The sequence below is a fragment of the Gigantopelta aegis genome, chromosome 2, assembly GCF_016097555.1.
Source record: "Gigantopelta aegis isolate Gae_Host chromosome 2, Gae_host_genome, whole genome shotgun sequence".
Lineage (NCBI taxonomy): Eukaryota > Metazoa > Mollusca > Gastropoda > Neomphalida > Peltospiridae > Gigantopelta > Gigantopelta aegis.
The window spans coordinates 1,905,828-1,926,935 of record NC_054700.1 but is presented as its reverse complement, the minus strand read 5'-3'; the positions used below and the strand labels follow the sequence as shown (position 1 = coordinate 1,926,935).

The 21,108-nt window shown below is 38.2% G+C and overlaps 1 protein-coding gene across 1 annotated transcript in view; it reads right to left on the bottom strand.

Moving 5' to 3' along the window:
* LOC121379693 (zwei Ig domain protein zig-8-like) overlaps nt 1-21,108 on the bottom strand; it is a 148,423-nt gene that overhangs the window by 8,773 nt on the left and 118,542 nt on the right. The window contains exon 4 of the mRNA XM_041508345.1: nt 18,008-18,034. Coding sequence (XP_041364279.1) covers nt 18,008-18,034 — 27 coding nt within the window. The remainder of the gene's footprint in view (nt 1-18,007; nt 18,035-21,108) is intronic.

Here is a 21,108-nt window from a genome sequence, read left to right as displayed (position 1 = left end):
ATATCACAATACGACGATTGTGACACTTCTGATTAGCAAGGATTTCAATTTAGTAAAATAATACGTTTACACATTTAAAGAATCGTACTGTATATATTTGTAACATTGATTTGTTGACAAGATTATACTTCGAAAAATAATACGTTATTGATCATCGACTTGATATGTACAAGCAATTTTATCGTATACATTCAGGGCCGTGTCTAGGGGATGGACACGGGGTGGAACCCCCGATAAAGTCTGAACAATAGCCTTTTGGTTTACAAAATTGCTTTGCGCATAACAAAAGTACACACACCCCTCCCCAAGCACAACATAAGTACTATAGATTTGACCACAAGGGATCCCAATTAAAAGAAAGAAAAAAAACATTGTGGAAAGGGGAGGGCATACCAGACGTAACACTGTGGACCCTGTAACATATTTTGTAAGCTGATTTTTGTTTGTTACTACACCTCAGTTGTGTTATGTTAGGTACCGTATGCAAATATATAATTTATAAAATAAAATTCAAATAAATAATGTATTTGCAAAATTGATTCAATATACTGCATGCACGTAGACAAAGCTGTTACACATTTTACATTCCAAAACATTCATAACCTTGATTCAATGAAACACGCTATAATGGCCTTCACGTAGCCTCGTAGCCTAATAGTTTGTTATGCAAATAGCCTGTGTTATGTATAGGACAAAAGACCTACATTCAAAACATACAGAGATTTTTGTAAAATGGAAATAAGTCAACATCGTGCATTTTAGATGATGAATTGTATATGAAATATGTCGGGGTTTGGGTTTGTTTTCATGCAAATGTAAAGAAAACACGGAATGAATAGGAATTAAACGTAACATTTACAAAAAACGTCTAAACAATTGAACAGGACTATCATAATAATTTATTAGAATATAATGGCTAAAGTTTGTGTTATTTAACGAGACTACTTGAGCACAGTGATTAATTATATATTAGTTTGATCACTTGAAATAATAGTAATAAATAATAACAGTGATAATAATAATAATAATAATAATAATAATAATAATAACAATAACGATAACAATAGCCTGGGGGAGTACTGAGTTCGCGCAAATAATGTAACGGTAAATAAACTAGTTGGTGAAATTGGGTCATTTTATTGTTGACATCAATGTAATACAGGTTACAGGTTGTATAGTAGTATGCAGTAAACCTAACACATCAGTGACAGTAGTCGCAGAAGCAGCAGCAGTAGTAGTAGTAGTAGTAGTAGTATATTTACTTCAAGTCGTGTGGCTCATAACCATACAATTATATATAATATTATAAAACATATCTAAATAATCATCTGCATAAACATAAACAAGTGGATGTGTATTTGGAGGATGACAGTTATACATGTTGCGATCTTAAATGTAATGCATGTTTTAAATATGTTCCAAGGTTACAAAGTTGTTTTCTATCCTGAACAGACAGTAATTGTATTAATTTAAAAACAGACGGTCTTAACCAGTAATTGTTTTTTACATGCAATGTGCGAATATAAAACTACAATGGACATATTAGTACGTTAGTACATGTGCATTTATTCTGCACTTGAACAAACAAAAAAACACAAAAAAAAAACAACAACAACACAAAACAACAGAATACGTTTATAAATAAGTTTTATAAATCTATTAACTATGCATTAATTGATTATACAATTTTCACCTAGGTCAGGTGAATAAATACGGGTTCCTAAATTGCATCCATGCGTCATGATATGAACACCACTTGCTGAAATCAATAACACAAGAGGTATCTACGTATACACGTGAACCACAGTGACACTGACACATGGGGAATACCACATCGACGATAGAAATATATTCAAATAACTCAATAAAAGCATGAATGAATGCATGAATGAATGAATGCGAGACGTAATGAATACATGAATAAATTGATGAATCAATAAATGAATAAATGAATGAATGAATGAATTGACGACTAGATGAGTGAATGCATTGATAAATGAATGAATGCATGGAGGGATGAATGAATGAATGAGCAAACGAACGAATGGATGAGTGAATGAATGAGTGAATGAATGGATAACTGAAAGGATAAATGAATAAATGCATGGAGGAACGAATGAATGAATGAGCAATCGAACGAATGGATGAGTGAATGAATGAACGAACAAACGAAAGAATGGATGAGTGAGTGAATGGAGGAATGAATGGATGAATGGATGGATGGATGGTTGAATGAATGCATAAAAGCATTTATTAATTAAACATAATTTTGCGGATGATTTTGTTTTCTTCTTACCCAGATGAACGTAAAAGAAATAACTGACAAACCTTATAATTAAATTTGAAACATACTAATAATGACACTAAACGTTCATATTTTATTTTGAATTACTTTTTGTTCTTAATAAACAATAACAACCAATAAGAGAAAAGACCATTAAAAAGTAACATCGTCAGATATGTCGTCCCATGACGCCCGTATACATGTATAGTAATGAATCTATCTAAAATGTAATTATTATTACTGGTTGGTTTTTAAAGTCAATTAACACATTTCCTGTCTCAACTGGTGCCTCACAACCAGCAAGTATCAAAGGCCGTGGCATGAGCTGTCATGTGTGCTGGAAGGCGCATAAACATCCTTTGCCACTAGTGGTGTTCCTAGCTAAACCATTCATCCATTCATTCCATATCGCTTTTAGTGATTTATTTATCTAAAACAATATATTTCTTTTAAGTTCTCGATGACATCATTATATGTGTGTTTCCTGTTGGCTCGTTCAATTATTTGTATTTGTCTCATCGACTGGGACTACGATCAAACACAGATACCACGTTCGAAAAATGGTCATCCATTTTTGGAATCATTTTGTAAAGATAATTTGAGAAATTTCGTTAACTATGATCATTTAGTCATTCCACGGAATGGCTCAGTGCACTTTAAAGGGCATTCCCGGCAAAAACATCGTAATAAAACCTCTACATTAATGACTTGATCATTTTACAGCCGGACATTTTATGGAAATGACAGGTGATTTTATTGACTATAGGCTATAAATGATACTGCCGCCGTGAGGCCAGCACTATTCGTGGAAATCAGATGTTTAAACAAGCAAAAATAAAATAAAATAAAATAAAATAAATAAGAAATAAACACTGCTACACGTATTTAACATAACTGAAAAATGACAGTATCTCAGACGAACTAAAACAAACAAACACTTGCATCATACAATGGCATTGGTGTTGGCTCCTCATTCGGCTACAGAAACATTTTGTTCCAGTGTAATGATTGCTATTTTAATATTACTATTATCATTAATGTTTTATTATTATTATTATAATTTAGTTAGTTAGTTAGTTAGTTAGTTAATTAGTTAATTAGTTAGTTATTATTATTATTATTATTATTATTTTTTTTTTTTTTCTGTTTCTAAAATCAATATCTGTATAGGCAAGGCGTTTGTTGTCGTCCCAATGTTTATAGTGGTCCAAAACGGATATTATTTTCCAATAATTTTGTACGTACGAACAGAACATGTATTACGAAGTCAAATGAAACAATAACTGCTACATACAGTACAACACGATCAGAGGGCGGGGAATATCCCAGTGGTGCAGTGCTCGCTGATAAGCGGTAGGTCTAGTGAGAGACAAGTCTGTGTAGTGGTCAGCCGACCACGGTGGCGTCGTGGGTAAGCCATCGGACACAAAGCTGGTAGGAACTGTGTTTGCAGCCCGGTACCGGCTCCTACCCAATGCGAGTTTTAACGACTCAATGGGTAGATGTAAGGCCACTCTTCTCTCTCACTAACCACTAACAATTAACTAACCGACAGTCCTGGACAGACGGCCCAGATAGCTGATGTGTGTGCCCAGGACAGCGTGCTTGAATCTTAATTGGATATAAGCACGAAAATAAGTTGAAATGAAATATCATTTCATGCTTTAGGCGATCACCTTTTCGAACTAAGCGAGCATGTGATAAAATATGACACTCCTCGTATAGTATGCAACCCCCCACCCCACCCCCGCCTCCTTTTAATACATACACAGAGGAGCCAGTACACAGAACCTACTGGGCAGGTTTCGCTTTATATTATTTAAATAAAATAATTTTACGTTAGATCCACCCCACCGCCACCCCCACTCCCGGGTATTTGACAACCCCAAGGAAAACTTGAAACCTAACAGACCCATAATAAAGCAGCACGGGTGGCCCCCTCCAGTATAAAATTCCTGGCTGCGCCGGAGTATAAAATTACTGTGATCAGTTAATTTGTAATCAAACAGAATGAAAGATGAAAGAGAATCGTAAAGGATAAGGTGAACATTTGACGATGTCGTAAGCAGGACACGAATCCCCCGGCACTAAATAATGGACAACAAACCGGGGGCATTCATCTTTCATGGTAATCAATGGGCTCTAGCAGCCAGTAATTGGTGGTGTCATGGGCGACGGAATGACACAAAGACACACTCTGGTTAATTGGAAGAACAAAGTAAGTGATGAGCGGAAGAGAAGGAAAGGAATATGGGTGCGGATGACGGGGGGGGGGGGGGGGGGGGGGGGATAATCGGGGTGATCATGACATGTATCAATCTCCGCCAAAAAATATACATTTAAGGTCAGAGAGAGAGAGAGAGAGAGAGAGAGAGAGAGAGAGAGAGAGAGAGAGAGAGAGAAGGGAGAGAGAGAGAGAGAGAGAGACCCAGAGGAGAGAGAGAGAGCGAGCGAGGAGACACACACAGACAGACAGAGAGAGAGAGAGACCGAGAGAGAGAGAGAGAGAGAGGGAGAGAGAGAGAGAGAGAGAGAGACACGCACACACACACACACACACACAGACAGACAGAGAGAGAGAGCGAGAGAGAGAGAGAGAGACAGAGAGGGGGCAGAGGCGAGAGAGAGAGAGAGAGGGGTGGGGGGGGGGGGGGAGGGGGTAGATAGAATGTGAGAGGGAGCGAGAGAGGAACTCTTGGAGAATGAAAATATTAACTAGATTCCGTACAGCCACCGCTCCTCGAGTCACATGTATGTTCGTGGTATGTGCTGTAATGTCCTGTATGCGGCTAAGTTGATACACAAGATTGTTCACTGCTTATGTGCGACTGGTGTGTGGGTGAAGAGGTTTATTGCTATAACGCTATACAGCGTGAGAAAAATGTGCTGAGATATTGTTCATTAATTACTGAGTTTCCTTTCTATGCTGAACGTATCCCTTCCATCAGCTGTAACGCTAGCTTCGTTAGAGAAGTATTTTGATACCGCTCATTAAAGAGGAATCGAGTACAAAGACATATACTATGATAAATGCTAATTAATAATGCATCGTGCCACGCAATAAAACCATATTTTATTGTACTTGTCTCTGTTTAAATCTACATATATATTAAACCTTCAAACATACACATTGTACAGCAAAGTTCTTGACATCGGCAAATAATGTATATTTTGAAAAATTAAAAAAAAAAATGATTTGAGACAGCCGACGCTGGAACAGAAGGAATAATGTACGTAGTAAAGACTTTAAACTAGGGTATTCATGATGACGAGCGCTCGAGAACATTTTGACTGATTTCCATCGAGTCAAAACCTATTATATTACTTTAAAGATAGGCGTAAAACCCAGTCTAACGAACTACAGCGAGCGCTCAACATTCTGAACGCTCCTCTTTTCATTAATGGCAATGCGAGAAATGTGAAGAGCGTAAGCAGTTCACATTTCGAGTTGTTTTATGTATGCACATAAATACAAATAATAAAATCAAAAATAAATGAATGACTTACAATAAAATTTACAAAAACAACACCGACCAAACTGTGTATTTAGCGATGTGGGGTTGAAAATAAAACACACATTGACAAAAATGTTTATCAAATCAGAAAGAACAATAAATGTGCTAGATACAGCTCGTGACTAAAGCGGGACTACTAATTGGTTTACCAAATAATTCGTGTTTTGTTGGTTTTCCTTGAGAATCTGAAATGAAATTCCATGACAGTTAATGAATTTACGACGTGAATGTGTTGCTTTGTATAAAGAAAGGTGCACAGACATATAATACTGCTAAACGATATTATGGTACGTGTTAACTTTGTACGGTTTGGCTGTAATCGTTTCCGTCCATGCCTAAAACTCATTTTCTTATAATGGCCAAGCCAAGTGGGGAGATAGCAGACTAATAACTGCGTTTTGGTGTTGAATATTATAGAGTTTTAGCAATGAAAATGAAACATCAGTACAATTTAAACTATGGCCTTTAGATACGACTTACAGAGAGACAGAGAGAGAGAGAGAGAGAGAGAGAGAGAGAGAGAGAGAGAGAGAGAGAGAGAGAGAGAGAGAGAGAGAGAGAGAGAGAGAGAGAGAGAGAGAGGATGAGAGGAGAGAGAGAGAGAGAAGAGAATAGAGAGACAGAAAGAGAGAGAGAGAGAGAGAGAAGTGGGGGGGGGGGGGGGCGGAGAGAGGGTAAGATATAGACAGACGGGGGTGTTGGCGCCGCCATATAGACAACGTCTACTGATAAAGCAGAAATGTATTTTTGTATTTCCCAAACACAGAAAAATACTTATCACTACCGCTACTACAACTACAACTACTACAACTACAACAACAACTATTACTATATTACAACTACTTCTGCTACTACTACTATACTACTACTACTACTACTACTACTACTACTACTACTACTACTACTACTATTACTACTACTATTACTACAACTACAACTACAACTACAACAACTACTACATCCACTGTCACTACTAACAAATATCAATGAAAACATTGAATAAATAAATTAATAAATATCTTGAGAATATACATATATATTTCAAAATTATTTAATAGTTTAGAACAGATCATACATATCCGTTGATCATCTTTAGAATCAGTTGTTAATTTCGGTCAAGTAAAATGTGACCATAAAATACCATACAATACGCAAAAACGGTCAATTTGCGAGATTCTTTCTTTTTTGTTTTTGTTTTTGTTTTCTTTCATCTTTCATTATTGAAGATTTCCTGTTTACGAGATGCATTTCTAACCATTATCGTTTGAATGATTTGCATAATCGGTAAATCCAATTTATATCGTGAACATCACACCGTATTGGATTGGTGGTTTCTTTGATGGTGAGTAGCATACTTTGCATTTCTGTAGCTGCATAAGCCTATAACACATTTTAACTCTGGCAAAATTCAAGATCGCACGAGATTGTTCTGTGGATTGTCTTAGTTGTAGTTCTGTCAACGTAGCTCTATGGTACATCAAGAGAAATTTGTGATATCGGCTTCGAGTTTATGACTTCCGGTGATTACCAATACTAAGATGTGCAACATAATTGGGAATATTTCAGCTTTTTGTTGTAACCATCACCACCCCATCCACCCACCACCCCATCCACCCACCACAATCCAGAATAAAAACAATAATAATTAAAGTTTGTTTTGTTTAACGACACCACTAAAACACATTGATTTATTAATCATCGGCTTTTGGATCAGAGAAAACCCGCTACATTTTTTCCCTGCCTGTCGTAAAAGAGTAGCCTATGTGGCGACAGCGGGTTTCCTCTAAAAACAGTGTCAGAATTACCATATGTTTGACGTCTAATAGCCGATGATAAGATAAAAAATCAATGCACTCTAGTGGCGTCTGGAGCTCCACGCGGTAAGACGTGTTTGTTTCGCTTGTGCACATTGCACGTGCTTTCGTGTGCTCGACTTGGGGGTCCTTCATTTCGTTGTTTTTGTCAGCGAAATGAGTTTTCTACTGGGATGTATGCGGCCATTGGAACTGATTGAACGCTGGAACGCTTCTCGTTTCGACAGCCTGCACCACCAGGATGGATTCTTTTTTAGCGAGATTCCTTGCCTCCACGTCATTTCTCCGTCCGACTGTCGACTTTTATTTGTTTCGTGACTCGTATGACTGCCATTCTGCAGAACGCCACGGTTGTTCGCGTTTAGTCTCTACATGTCCGAGCCTGTCCTAGCAGCACTGGAAGATTGACCGACCCACTCTAAGAAGAAATAGGAAGCGGGGTCGGCCCCTACTACTCTTTTTCTAGACTTTACCTTGCTTTATAGTGATACCATCTCGTATCCTCCGGAGTCGGGCCCGTCCGCACCACCATACCAACCCATGACGACTGGACTATACCCTAGTCTGATACTCTCTCTCGTTCAGACGGATCCGGCTTCTCAAGATCTGTATTTCAGCACAGCACTAAACATTCAACGTCTATCGACTGTCAATCTAGGGGTTTTCTTGACGGGATGCAACCCATCTCGTCCCTTTAAGCTGTGCACCCAAACGGCCTTAACGAGGCCACTCGCGTGGACATATCGATCGGACTTTAAACTTTTAGATCTGCGTTCAAAATGTTATGTCGAAATTACTTCTTTTTTTTAAATATTATTAAATAGTCCGATCCTCTCTTCTTTCTATTCTTTAATTTTGGACTGTCCTTCTAAAATGCTCCAAATTATATAGATATTCGGCCGAGCAGTCAATTCTTTTTATTTTTGGCTTGTAACCTTTTTTTTTTTTTTTTTTTTTTAATTCTTTTAACTTTTTTACTAATTGCTATTTTCAAAATTCTGCCCATTTTTACCCCCCCCCCCCCCCCCTCCATCCCGAGTCAGGCCACCGATCTTATCGGAGGTCGGACTCGGGATGGGCGTGTTCGAAACCCTAGTGGTATATGGGCACGTTAAACTAGTTATCATCATCATCCTGACTCGGGATGGGCGTGTTCGAAACCCTAGTGGTATATGGGCACGTTAAACTAGTTATCATCATCATCCTGACTCGGGATGGGCGTGTTCGAAACCCTAGTGGTATATGGGCACGTTAAACTAGTTATCATCATCATCCTGACTCGGGATGGGCGTGTTCGAAACCCTAGTGGTATATGGGCACGTTAAACTAGTTATCATCATCATCGTTAAATAAAACAAACTTTACATTACTTTGACCACTTGCAGTCACTAGTTGTAACGAGGAAAAAACAAACCCAATCAGTGACTGAATCCGCCGAGGTGATTCGATCCTGCGATAACCCAGAATAAAATACATATATAAATCTAAACGACAAAACCGTATCCCGATATGAAAATCTCTGTACCAGACAGAGTCGAAGGGACGGTTTAGTCAAATCGTGATTGTTTCCATGATCCACTATCAGAAGCTAGTCCTAAGTTTGGTGTTTTCCTAATCAGTATAGTACTGTTGTGCTAGTCAGTGCTGTGCGACATAAACACACTGCAAATGCGCTCTTCACCCCTAGGAATAATACCACTATTGCAGTTAATCAGAGACGGACGAATATAGTGCCACTGAAAAGAAAGACCCTTTTTAGTATTTCACTTTGACGACATCAGAACATATTTGACGGTAATGCTAGGGACATACTGCCAACTGTCATGATGAAGTTGGCCAACGCGACGGTTGCGTTCTAATTTCCCTAACTCTCGACTTACGACGGGTGCGCTCAGATTAACAGCTCATGGGTTATACGACGAGAATCGAGTTGTAAGAGCGCTCAGATTAACAACTAATGAGTTATACGACGAGAATCGAGTTGTAAGGGCGCTCAGATTAACAACTAATGGGTTATACGACGAGAATCGAGTTGTAAGAGCGCTCAGATTAACAACTAATGAGTTATACGACGAGAATCGAGTTGTAAGAGCGCTCAGATTAACAACTAATGGGTTATACGACGAGAATCGAGTTGTAAGGGCGCTCAGATTAACAACTAATGAGTTATTATACACTAAGGGCGTTCAAAATGAATTATACACTAGAATCAAGTTGTAAGGGCACTCAGATTAACAACTAATGAGTTATACGACGAGAATCGAGTTGTAAGAGCGCTCAGATTAACAACTAATGAGTTATACACTAGAATCAAGTTGTAAGGGCGTTCAGATTAACAACTAATGAATTATACACTAGAATCAAGTTGTAAGGGCACTCAGATTAACAACTAATGAGTTATACGACGAGAATCGAGTTGTAAGAGCGCTCAGATTAACAACTAATGAGTTATACGACGAGAATCGAGTTGTAAGGGCGCTAGACTAGCAACTAGACAGTCGTAGATGTCGTGACAGAAGAAAGGTTGTGAATGGTAGTCTGCGATTAGCATTACGTAATGTCGAAACTGTGCTTTAATGAGAGTTGCCCCACGAAGTAAAAAAAGTGGCAATATTTCGAAATATTTCAAACTCCAGATGGGGAACTTGTTATATTCGATTTTTTTATTTATTGATTTTTAAAAAATAAAATGAGGTCACAGAAGGTACCCTCTTCTTCTAAAGTAGAAAGCCGGGGGGGGGGGGGGGGGGGGGGGGGGGGGGGGGGATGGTTTTTTTTTTTTTGTTTTTTGGGGGGGGTATTTTAAAATAGTTTTGTTGTTGTTGTTGTGTTATTGTTGTTTTTATTTTTAAAAAACAAGATTTACAAAAGTCGAATGTTATCAAAATTATGTCGCTAACCAATCGGACATATTAAGACACTGACTTGAGCTTTCTTAAGTAGTAAATAAACAATAACAACATCAAAGTAAATAAATGAATAAATAAATAAATATGAATGAATGAATGAATGAATGAATAATAATAATAATAATAATAATAATAATAATAATAATAATAATAATAATATATAATAATAATATATACCCCCCCCCCAACCCCCAACACACCAACATACAAAAACATACATACAAAAACACATCAATCTCCCACCACAAAATAAAAGAACATCGAATGTAGAACAATTAATTTTGTGACATGTTCAATTATAAATACCATGCAATGTTTTAGTGGAGTACGCATCTTTAAAATACCGTTGAATACTAGTATATTGCATCAAATGTTTCCTTAAGAAAAAACCCAAATTATTATCCTTGTATTTAAAAAAAAAAAAAAAAAAAATCTCCCGTCCCTTGAAAAACCCTAATTATTTTCCCAGTCCTTAACCCCCCCCCCATTCCCCGGCGCCCCCCCCCCAAAAAAAAAAAAACCCACACAACAACAACAACAACAAAAAACAACCCCAAACAAACAAAACACCTTTATTCTCCCTGGTCCTTGAAACCATGGCACGTACCCCGCCCCGCCCAGCAGAAAGCAAGCGGCCGAAGATAGGTCGATAAGTAGGTCATTGTTTAGTTACGGACTCCCACTTGGAAACTTCATCAACAAACTAATTTTCTCCTGCGAGGGTAGTCAATTTGTCTGCCCGCGTCACTGTTACGTCTTTTTTAGTTGAATACGATTCTCTGCCGATGTAGTGTTTTTCCTACTCAAATTGAAGAATTTCGGTGGGTGCGCATGAAGTTCAATTAGTATCAGCCAGCTTGGAATTGATTATCCACCTGAACGACTCGGTAATTAATCAAGTCTGTGAGTACTGAACTGTGACATGGGAGCCAGGCTTTACAATATGCGTCTGAAGAAAGGGTTGGGTATCCGCATTGCGAAATCGTTTTACGTAAGAACATTTACCAAATCAAGCGGCGTTTTTTTATTGACATCACATTATTATTTTTCACCCTTGAAGCAATTTGCACAATCGTTAAAAAACTCACTCCATGTCTCTGTCTCTGTCTCTCTCTTTTTCTCTATCTCACTCTGTGTGTGTATAGGATATTAGCACGGTACTCCATTAACACAGCTGGACCTGTTCTGTCTGTTCAGAAGAGATGCTAATGAGAGAGAGAGAGAGAGAGAGAGAGAGAGAGAGAGAGAGAGAGAGAGAGAGAGAGAGAGAGAGAGAGAGAGAGAGAGAGAGAGACAGACAGAGAGAGACAGACAGACAGACAGAGAGAGAGACAGACAGACAGACAGATATCTCCTTTTGTCTCTCTACCTGTATCTTTCTTTCTCGCTCTCTCTGTCTCTTTCTCTCTCTCTCCTCTTTCTATATTTCTCTTTCTCTCTATCTGCCTGGTTTCGACTCTGACTCTGTATGTGTGTGTGTGTGTGTGTGTGTGTGTGTCTCTCTCTCTCTCTCTCTCTCTCTCTCTCTCTCTCTCTCTCTCTCTCTCTCTCTCTCTCTCTCTCTCTCTCTCTCTCTCTCTCTCTCTCTCGTTAACATCTCATCTGAACAGACAGACCAGGTCCAGCTGTGTTAATAGAGTACCGAGCTAATATCCTAATTTGTTATATCTACATAAATAGATACAACACTATAAACATTCACGTCTAATCAACGTTACACAGCCCACCTGTTGAAAGTTGGTCGAGTTGAACACACTCAGTCATGTTGAAGAGGATATGTTGTATATCATGTAAAAATAAACGTAATGCACAGTCATTCTTAATATTTCTACCAACATATCATAGGGTTAGTTGTAGGATTTCGTTTAGTAAGCGTTAAGGCAATGATACATTCAGGAAGGCACGAAGACTTTGTTTCAGAGCCCTTGTTTCACATATATCGCCAAAAGTCTTGAAGACTGTTTCGGAGTTCTTGTTTCACATATATCGCCAAAAGTCTTGAAGACTGTTTCGGAGTTCTTGTTTCACATATATCGCCAAAAGTCTTGAAGACTGTTTCGGAGTTCTTGTTTCACATATATCGCCAAAAGTCTTGGAGACTGTTTCGGAGTCCTTGTTTCCGATGTATTACCTAAAGTCTCAAAGACTTTGTTTCCAAGACCATTCTCTGAAGACAGAACATTGTTCTATTTTGAGAGAGGAGTCTCCGATATAAAATATCAAACACCAATCAGAACACGTAAAAACAATCACATGATGTGGCTTGTCACATGATCCTAGTCAAAATATCAGTGCTAATATATCGGATTCTGTCCTGCAGCAATGGAGTGTCCTAAAACGAGTGATTGCAATCAAGTTTATGAGTTCGTCAAATGATCCTAGATTCATGCGAATGAAATTTAAATATCCATCCTCATAATTATTGAACAGGACTCACACTGGAACGAAGTTTAGGTTATCCAAATGTTCAGATGTATTAGAGTATTTTTGTGAAAGTTGTTAAAATGTGGTTAATTTAAGGAATATTTCATTACCCAAAGATTAAATGTTGTTACCACTTTTCACTCAAATGATCAATCGGCTAATATGGCAAGGGACAGGGTGAGTCCAGATGAACCGAAGCGCCTTAAAGGCTGTACACAATAACAGTAAAAAAAAAAAAAAAAAAACTAATTAAACAAATATTAATAAAAATCCGGGGAGGGGGCTGGGGCAGTAAAGATAAACACATTATAAGTAATATTGGGACTTCTCTAACTAGATGAATGGGGCACGTTTACACTAAAAGGAGCACTTATTCACAATTTCTGGCGGTGTGTGTGTGTGTGTGTGTGTTTTTTCCACGTCAACCCACTAGATATGACCTTATTTGTCATTAGATTGCAATAGGCTTTGTATGTCTGCCATTTGACTGTCAGCCATTATGCAAATACTTTGATGGCGGGGTGTCGTTAAACATGTATTCTATTCTATTCTATTATATTCTATTCTTATTCTATTCTATTCTATTCTATTCTACTAACACAGCGTAATTTACGAATGAATGTTAAATGAAGTAACAGAAGTCTCAAGTTGGTAATGTAGTTTCTTGTATTGTACTTTCCAAACATGAAACGTGATTAATAAGTTATCAACATGGTGATACAGATAATATACAAGTCAGAACTCTTGGGTGAATGACACACAGGTCTCCCGATAGAGTTGACGTTATTTATGTTACAAAACTGTCTCTCGGATCTTCCAGTAGAGTTTGTGTTTTGTGAGAGAACTTCAAGGCATGTGAACAGTATCTGTTCTCCCGAGTCTGTCTTTCATGGGTAAATTATCCTTATTTATAAGGCGCATACTAAACACGTATCTATGTGATATACAGTTGTCAAGGTGTACCCGTTCAGACGTCTGCAATACCCGTGGCAACAATTAAATTGTATTGTCTTATATTGCTCGTTACATATTTAATTAGTGCTTGACACTAATTGGTTTGATTGGCATGTCTTTAAGTGGATACCATGGCAGACGTCAGATTACCAATTAACTTATTTTAATTAATGCACATATAAAAATAAAGATATAATCCGCATTGTTATACAGTTGAAGTTTAGCACTGTGACACTACTACTGGTGTTTCTGGAACACAATCTCGTAAAATCATTTTGAATATGGCGTATAGAGTTTTGGAGACTTTGCTTCATTGACTTTGTTTTCGACAGAAGGTGTAGTTTTGAAAAGGGACACTGTCATTATTGCAATCTGAACGACAAACCAATTATCCGTGATTAAAATCGTATCTCTCTACAATACAGAGTCGAAAGAGCATTTTGGCAAACTAGTGGTTGATTCCAAGAATGTGTATCAAGTAACTCGTCTATAGGACGACAGCCACTCGCGAGGGGATCCTTTACTGGATAAGACATCATTTCGACCGCAACAAAGAGGACTGCCACTCTTAGACAAGCTAACTAAATGAAAACCAACAAGGGACAGTTTATAACATGTGTTTTGGATAACGACACCACTAGTGCACATTGATGTACTAATCATCGGCTATTGGATGTGAAACATTTGGATAAAGTTAGAGTTGAGTAAAACGAGAATGTGTGATGTTGAAACAGGCACAGAAACGTATCACTGTAAGGCACAGTTTTCAGTTATTGTTCCATACTGATTCAGTTTATATATATATAATGTATGTATGTATGTATGTGTGTGTGTGTGTGTGTGTGTGTGTGTGTGTGTGTGTGTATATGTATATATATATATATATATATATATATATATATATATATATATATATATATATATATTCCACTCCTGAAGCAGTAGCTAGAGTAAATAAATGGACCCTACAACGAACTACTGAGGTACATCCCGTTGTATGTTTCGCTGAAACGCGAACTATAATAATGTTAGTCACGAGGGCCAATCACATTTGCTTTCTAATGCTCTGATGTCACGAATTGTGCTTTGATGTCACGCGTTGTCAATTTCACCTAAAGTTGTACATTTCATAGGAGGAGCACTATCGCGATTGATTTAGTTTTTCTGTCTTAAAAACATAAAAATTATAATTAAATAATTTAAAAAATAATAAAAAATAAATAATAAAAAATGTCCCTCTCCGAATATTGAATTTTGTTTTTAGAGATAATACACAATATACTAGGCTAGGCTTTACTAGCAACACAATTCATGCAGACATGTTCTTCGTTAGCATTCCAATTTGATTTGAGATGCCAGGGTCAATTACACCAAACCTCTTGGGGTAAAGTGGCGCGCGAAACACTCATTTTATAGAGCGAACTGCCATTTATAAAATGCATTAAGAATGTAGGTCGAGCGAGAAAAGCGTCATTACGTATATGTTTATGGCAAGACAACGCGATCCTTAGTTTAGATCGCCGCTTGCGGTGACCGAGAAATAAAATATTTAATGTACGACTACGTGCCGAAGTTATCAAATAAAAGAATGTCTCCATGACTGTGTCAATATTCGAGGATACGGAATCAAGCGGATGATTCGTTCGTCAATATTCGCATGATGATGTCCGTTTCAGTTTGTTAGACACAGCAGGGCGTCGTTCAACCAGAGAGATCAGAAGAAAAAAAAGAAACGCTCGCTAGACTTCTAGTTGTACTTGATGTTAAACAAAATAGTCACACATCGGGAACCCTACAATGGGGTGGGGTGGGGGGGGAAAGACACACACACAGTGAGAGAGAGAGAGAGAGAGAGAGAGAGAGAGAGAGAGAGAGAGAGAGAGAGAGAGAGAGAGAGAGAGAGAGAGAGAGTGTGTGTGTGTTCCATTTTATTCTATCTTATGACAATTGGTTTATCTTTGGACAAAACAACCAGAAGGATCGCGAACGCTCGGTTTCTTGACTTCCTAATTTCTCCTGAACGTTGAACAGTTTCCTTTTGTAGCAAGTCAAGTTCTGCTGCACTATTTAAACTTGATGACTGTTAAACGCTATTTATCTTACACTGTACCGTAGTTCGCCTCAAAACGTATCAAACACGCAAAGGCCAGATGGGCACGTGTTTAAGCAGCGAGTTGTAAGATGCAGATATACTACATGACTGGTCGTTAGATATCCTTAATTTACAACGAGCGAAAGCGAAATGTCTCTTGTTTAGACAAGTTGAAAGATAAATGGTATTTTCTGACAATACGGATAAACAACGATTATCGTCGTGTATTCAGTTTGTTTGCATATCGTTAAGAAAAGTAAATTATTTACGACGACTGCGCTTTCCGCGCCATCGGTAATAATCAGCATATGTAGTGTTAATTTCATTGGACAGATTAGATTTGACAAGCAGATAATCACTGCGTGTGAGCAAATCGAATGTCTTCCAATCAATCCCAACATGTTAGATATCTTATTCTGGCTCAGACTACCAAATGCCACGACGGAGTTGGGCAACTCGATGTTTGCGTTGACATTTTCCCCACTCTCGACCTAATACTGTTTCGCTTAGGTGAACAACTAATCGGCCATAGGAGTTCTATTTGACGAGACTTGAGTTGTAAGAGCGCCCAGACTAGCTACTTGACAGTCGTAGAAGTCAAGAGATCGGCGAGTTGGCCAACTTCGTCTTGACAGTGTGTAGTCTGATACTCGCATTACATGGGGGTGTTATTTCAAAAGGGTGTGTAAGCATAAGAGATTTGACATTACGTTACACCTTGTCTAAACAAAGAAACACGAAACGCCTTGTCACACTACAAACAGCCCGTTTGGTACATTGGCTGTAAAAGGTGCACAGACAAGTTAGCACATGCCCTGGCATGTATGCCTACCTATACCCTACCCCCACCCATCATTCTCAAACTACTGGTATTGTTTTTTGATTGTGTGTTTGTTTGTTTGTTGTTGTTCCTCTTGTTTGTTTGTTTGTTTGTTTGTTTTTGTTGTAATGTTTCTTTGCGTGTGGGTTTGTTTTTTGTGTGCGTTTTTGTTTGCTCGTTTTTGTTGTTGTTGTTCCTTTTTTCTTTTTTTTTATCGGGGTGGGGGGGGGGGTGGGGGTTGGGGTGGAGGAGTGTGTGTTCGTTTGCTTGTTTGTTGTTCAGTGTTGAATTCCTAGTTGCAAACTTGAAACAAAATAATATCAAATAAAATAAATTATAACAATAATGATTGCAAATAAATAGTAATAATTAATTAAATAACCATTCTAAATAACTAGCTAAAAAACTAACTAACTAACTAACTAACTAACTAAATCATGTTTATTTAGAAAAAAGAATAATAATAAGAGAATAATAAAACGAGAAAGAAAATAGACTAAACTAATTCACCGATGGGTGCCGATCATATTCCCGAGTCCAGTCATGATATGAAACTTACAGGTTGTTAACCAGTACCATCATTACACGAAGAAAACCGACGCCTCTATGCAAAACGAACCTACGCTGTACTTTATCAGAGGCGGATCTAGGGGAGGGGGCAGGGGCCCGCCCCCCATAATTTTGTGACAGTTATAATTTTATTATATATTTAAAAAAAACAAAACAATTAAAGATCCCCCTCCAAACCTCCCTCAAAGTTCCCGTGGCATTCCGCCTCATGTCATTGAGGCCCCCACCTAAATGGATTTTCTGGATCCGCCACTGCTTATTGTGGTGACGTAGAGCACAGTGTGTGCCCACATGGCACGTTGGTACTGGTTAACAACATGTAAGTTTACTCAAGAATAATCTAGCTAAACATTCAAGAACAGATGTGTATTTTAGACACAGTACCTGGCTACCATTTGGTCATCGACGATTGCCGAAGTATTACACATAGTCCGCTCTAGCCCTCTACTATAACATATCAATAAGGGGAGGGCTTGAGGCGACTCGAGCTAATCATAACGTTGCTGATTCTTGATGCAAACATTCTAGTCTAGTACTACTCTATATAACACACTTCTCCTTTCACGAATGTTTAATATTACTAAATTACTAAGTCAACATGCTAGCCTACGATTAGAATACTTACCCAAGAATCCAGAGGTTTTTACAGGTTCTGAAACAAAAACAGTGAACCGTTTGAAAATAAAAATAAGAAGCCAAACTGTTACATTATGTGACACACACACACATTGGATAAAGCAATGAAACATCGTGTTCGTTTTGCGTTGTGCTGATATACCGGCTACTCTCACGTTTTTGCGTAAATAATTCTTGTATGTACATTTTTTTTTTCCAGACAGGACACGACATACTACGATCTTTAAAGCATAAATCGAGGTATACGGACCAGTAATCAGGCTTGGATTGGCCATGTGTGTTTCTTTCTTTCTTTGTTTTATTTGTTTTGGTGGTTGTTGTTGTTTTTTTGTGTTTTTTGTGTTTTATACTTTTCCTTTTTAAGAAAATGTTTCAATTACGTTTTGTGTCGGTTTAATGAGTTGTTAAACTTTCCTTTCTCTATATAACCCGTGATAAATGAAGCTAAAACGGCATCGAGACATATACTCTCCAAAAACATTCAGCAAGTTTTGACCGAAACGATGTGGAAGGAAATAGTTTATTTAACGACGCACTCATCACATTTTATTTACGGTTATCTGACGTCGGACATATGGTTAAGGACCACACAGATATTGAGGGAGGAAATCCGCTGTCGCTACTTCATGGGCTACTATTTTCGATTAGCAGCAAGGGATCTTTTATATGCACCATTCCATAGACAGGATAGCACATACCACGGCCTTTGATGTACCAGTCGTGATGCACTGGCTGGAGCGAGAAATAGCCCAACGGGCCCACTAACGGGGATCGATCGTAGATCGACCGTGCATCAAGCGAACGCTTTACCTCTGAGCTACCTCCTGCCCCTATTTGTGATGAGCTGTTTGGCTAAAAATCAATAAAGCATTGAATTGGATTGTTTCTCACTAGCCAAGTCTAAATTGATCTGCACGATGTTGTTCCTCATGCATTCTAATATGTGGTGTTGATATCATTAAACATTGAGGGTACCCAAAATAATTACTAGAACATGATGAGAGACACGTAACATAACTCATCAGCGTACAACCTCATCTTACGACTTCTGCCGAAACTCGCAAATAGAACATTTCGAAAGCCAATATGCATGCATAAAAACAAACATACTAGTATATAAATATAGGAATAATACGACAATCAATAATCATATTAAGGGTGATAATGTAAAATATTGATAAGAATAAAGGAACAACATGACTACCAGTGATGACGAAGATGATGACGGCGATGCTGATTAGATTGACTACAACAACAAGAAGAGACCCATGGGACTGAACGGACACCTGAGAACATTGTTTATCCAACCCACCAGACTTAAAGTGCACGACGCCCGCTTTCCAAATAGGTTTATTTTATTGTTTTCAATTGTTTAACGACACCACACTAGAGCACATTGATTGAATAATAATCGGCTATTGGATGTCAAACATAGGGTCATTTTGACACAGTCAAAGAGAGGAATCCCGCTAAATGTTTTCCATTAGTAGCAAGGGATCTTTTATATGCGCCATCCCATAGACAGGATAGCACATACCACGGCCTTTGATACACCAGTCGTGGTGCTGGTACTAAACGGACACCAGACTCAAAGTGCATGACGCCCATTTTCCTAATTATTTATTTTTTATTTTTTAAAATTGTTTAACGATACCAATAGAGCACATTAATTGATTAATCATCAGCTATTGGATGTCATCAATTTGGTAATCCGTTACATTGTTTCCATTAGTAGCAATCAATCTTTTAAATGAACCATTCCACAGACAGGACATCACATATCACAGTCTTTGATATACCAGTCGCGGTGCACCGAACGAGAAATAGCACAATGTGCCACCGACGGGGATCGATCCTAGACTGACCGCAGTGCGCATCAAGCTAACGTTGAACCCACCATGAATGACAATCACAAATGTGATAAACCATCTATTGACGAAGGTTATTCGGTTATAGAATTTATAGAAGTAGAGGATATCTGTGTCTTAATTGGTTTTATTTCCTTTTGGACCACACCCCTTTTGCCCACCGGGGTGTGTGTGTGTGTGCGTGGGGGGGGGGGGGGGGGGTCATAATAACCAAACTTCACAAATTAGTTTTTTCATGTGCCATGTATAATAATAATAATTTGGTTGGAATTGCTTAAGTAGGTATGGAGAAGAAATCGAAAATATGAAAAAAGGGTCAGAATAGGTCACATGAACTTACCGCTCAGGCGACGTAAAAAGAAAAGAAAATATCTGTGCAGCTATTAAAACTAATTAAAAGTGCGAACTGAAGGGGAAGCAAACAAACAAACAAACAAAATATATCATCAATTGCAACACCGTGCCAAAACTCATCAGTGCATTACCAGACAAAACTATGTGGAATAAATTACGGGCTTCCAGGCAAGTCTTGTAAAGAATCATCCATAGCCTTCTTACAGCACTGCAGCGTATTTCTGGATAAAACCCAGCTTTTTTGCCTCAAATATTAATTTCGTAAGTGTATATATGAACCAACAAATTTGTCAGGAATTCGCCAGACCTTTTAAACATTGTTTGAAAATGAATAAATGTTTGTGCTCGTGATTCGTACAAGAGTTTTGAATCATCAAATTATTCTGATTACCGAGTAGCTCATGACAGGCGTACATACACAAAGTCAAGGTGGAAAGATGATAATATGGACGTCCCATTACAGGTACATTCATATCATTGGGAGCAAAAAGTTTGGAGCGGATCCAGAATTTTGTAAAGGGCGGACACTTTTTCTAAACAGTGTAATTTGTGTTTGTCGAAGGTAAATGACCAGGGCTCCTAAATGATTTGTAGGGGGAGAAGGGGGCGTGCTTCCCGGCAGAATGTGAAATGAAATGCTTAGAGACGCGTTTCCAGGACAATTTAGTGTTGTATATTGTGAATGTTGAATTCTAAAAGAAAAGTAATTAAAAAGGGTATATTGGAAGGGGGAGGGGGCGGGCGTGACACCACTCTAGATCCGCCAATGAAAGTCGAATGCCGTACACTCCATTTAGTCGCGTATACTCCCCACACCCCTAGCCACGTGTATCGAAATGCCCAGTAAATTTCTTATTTCTATTTGACG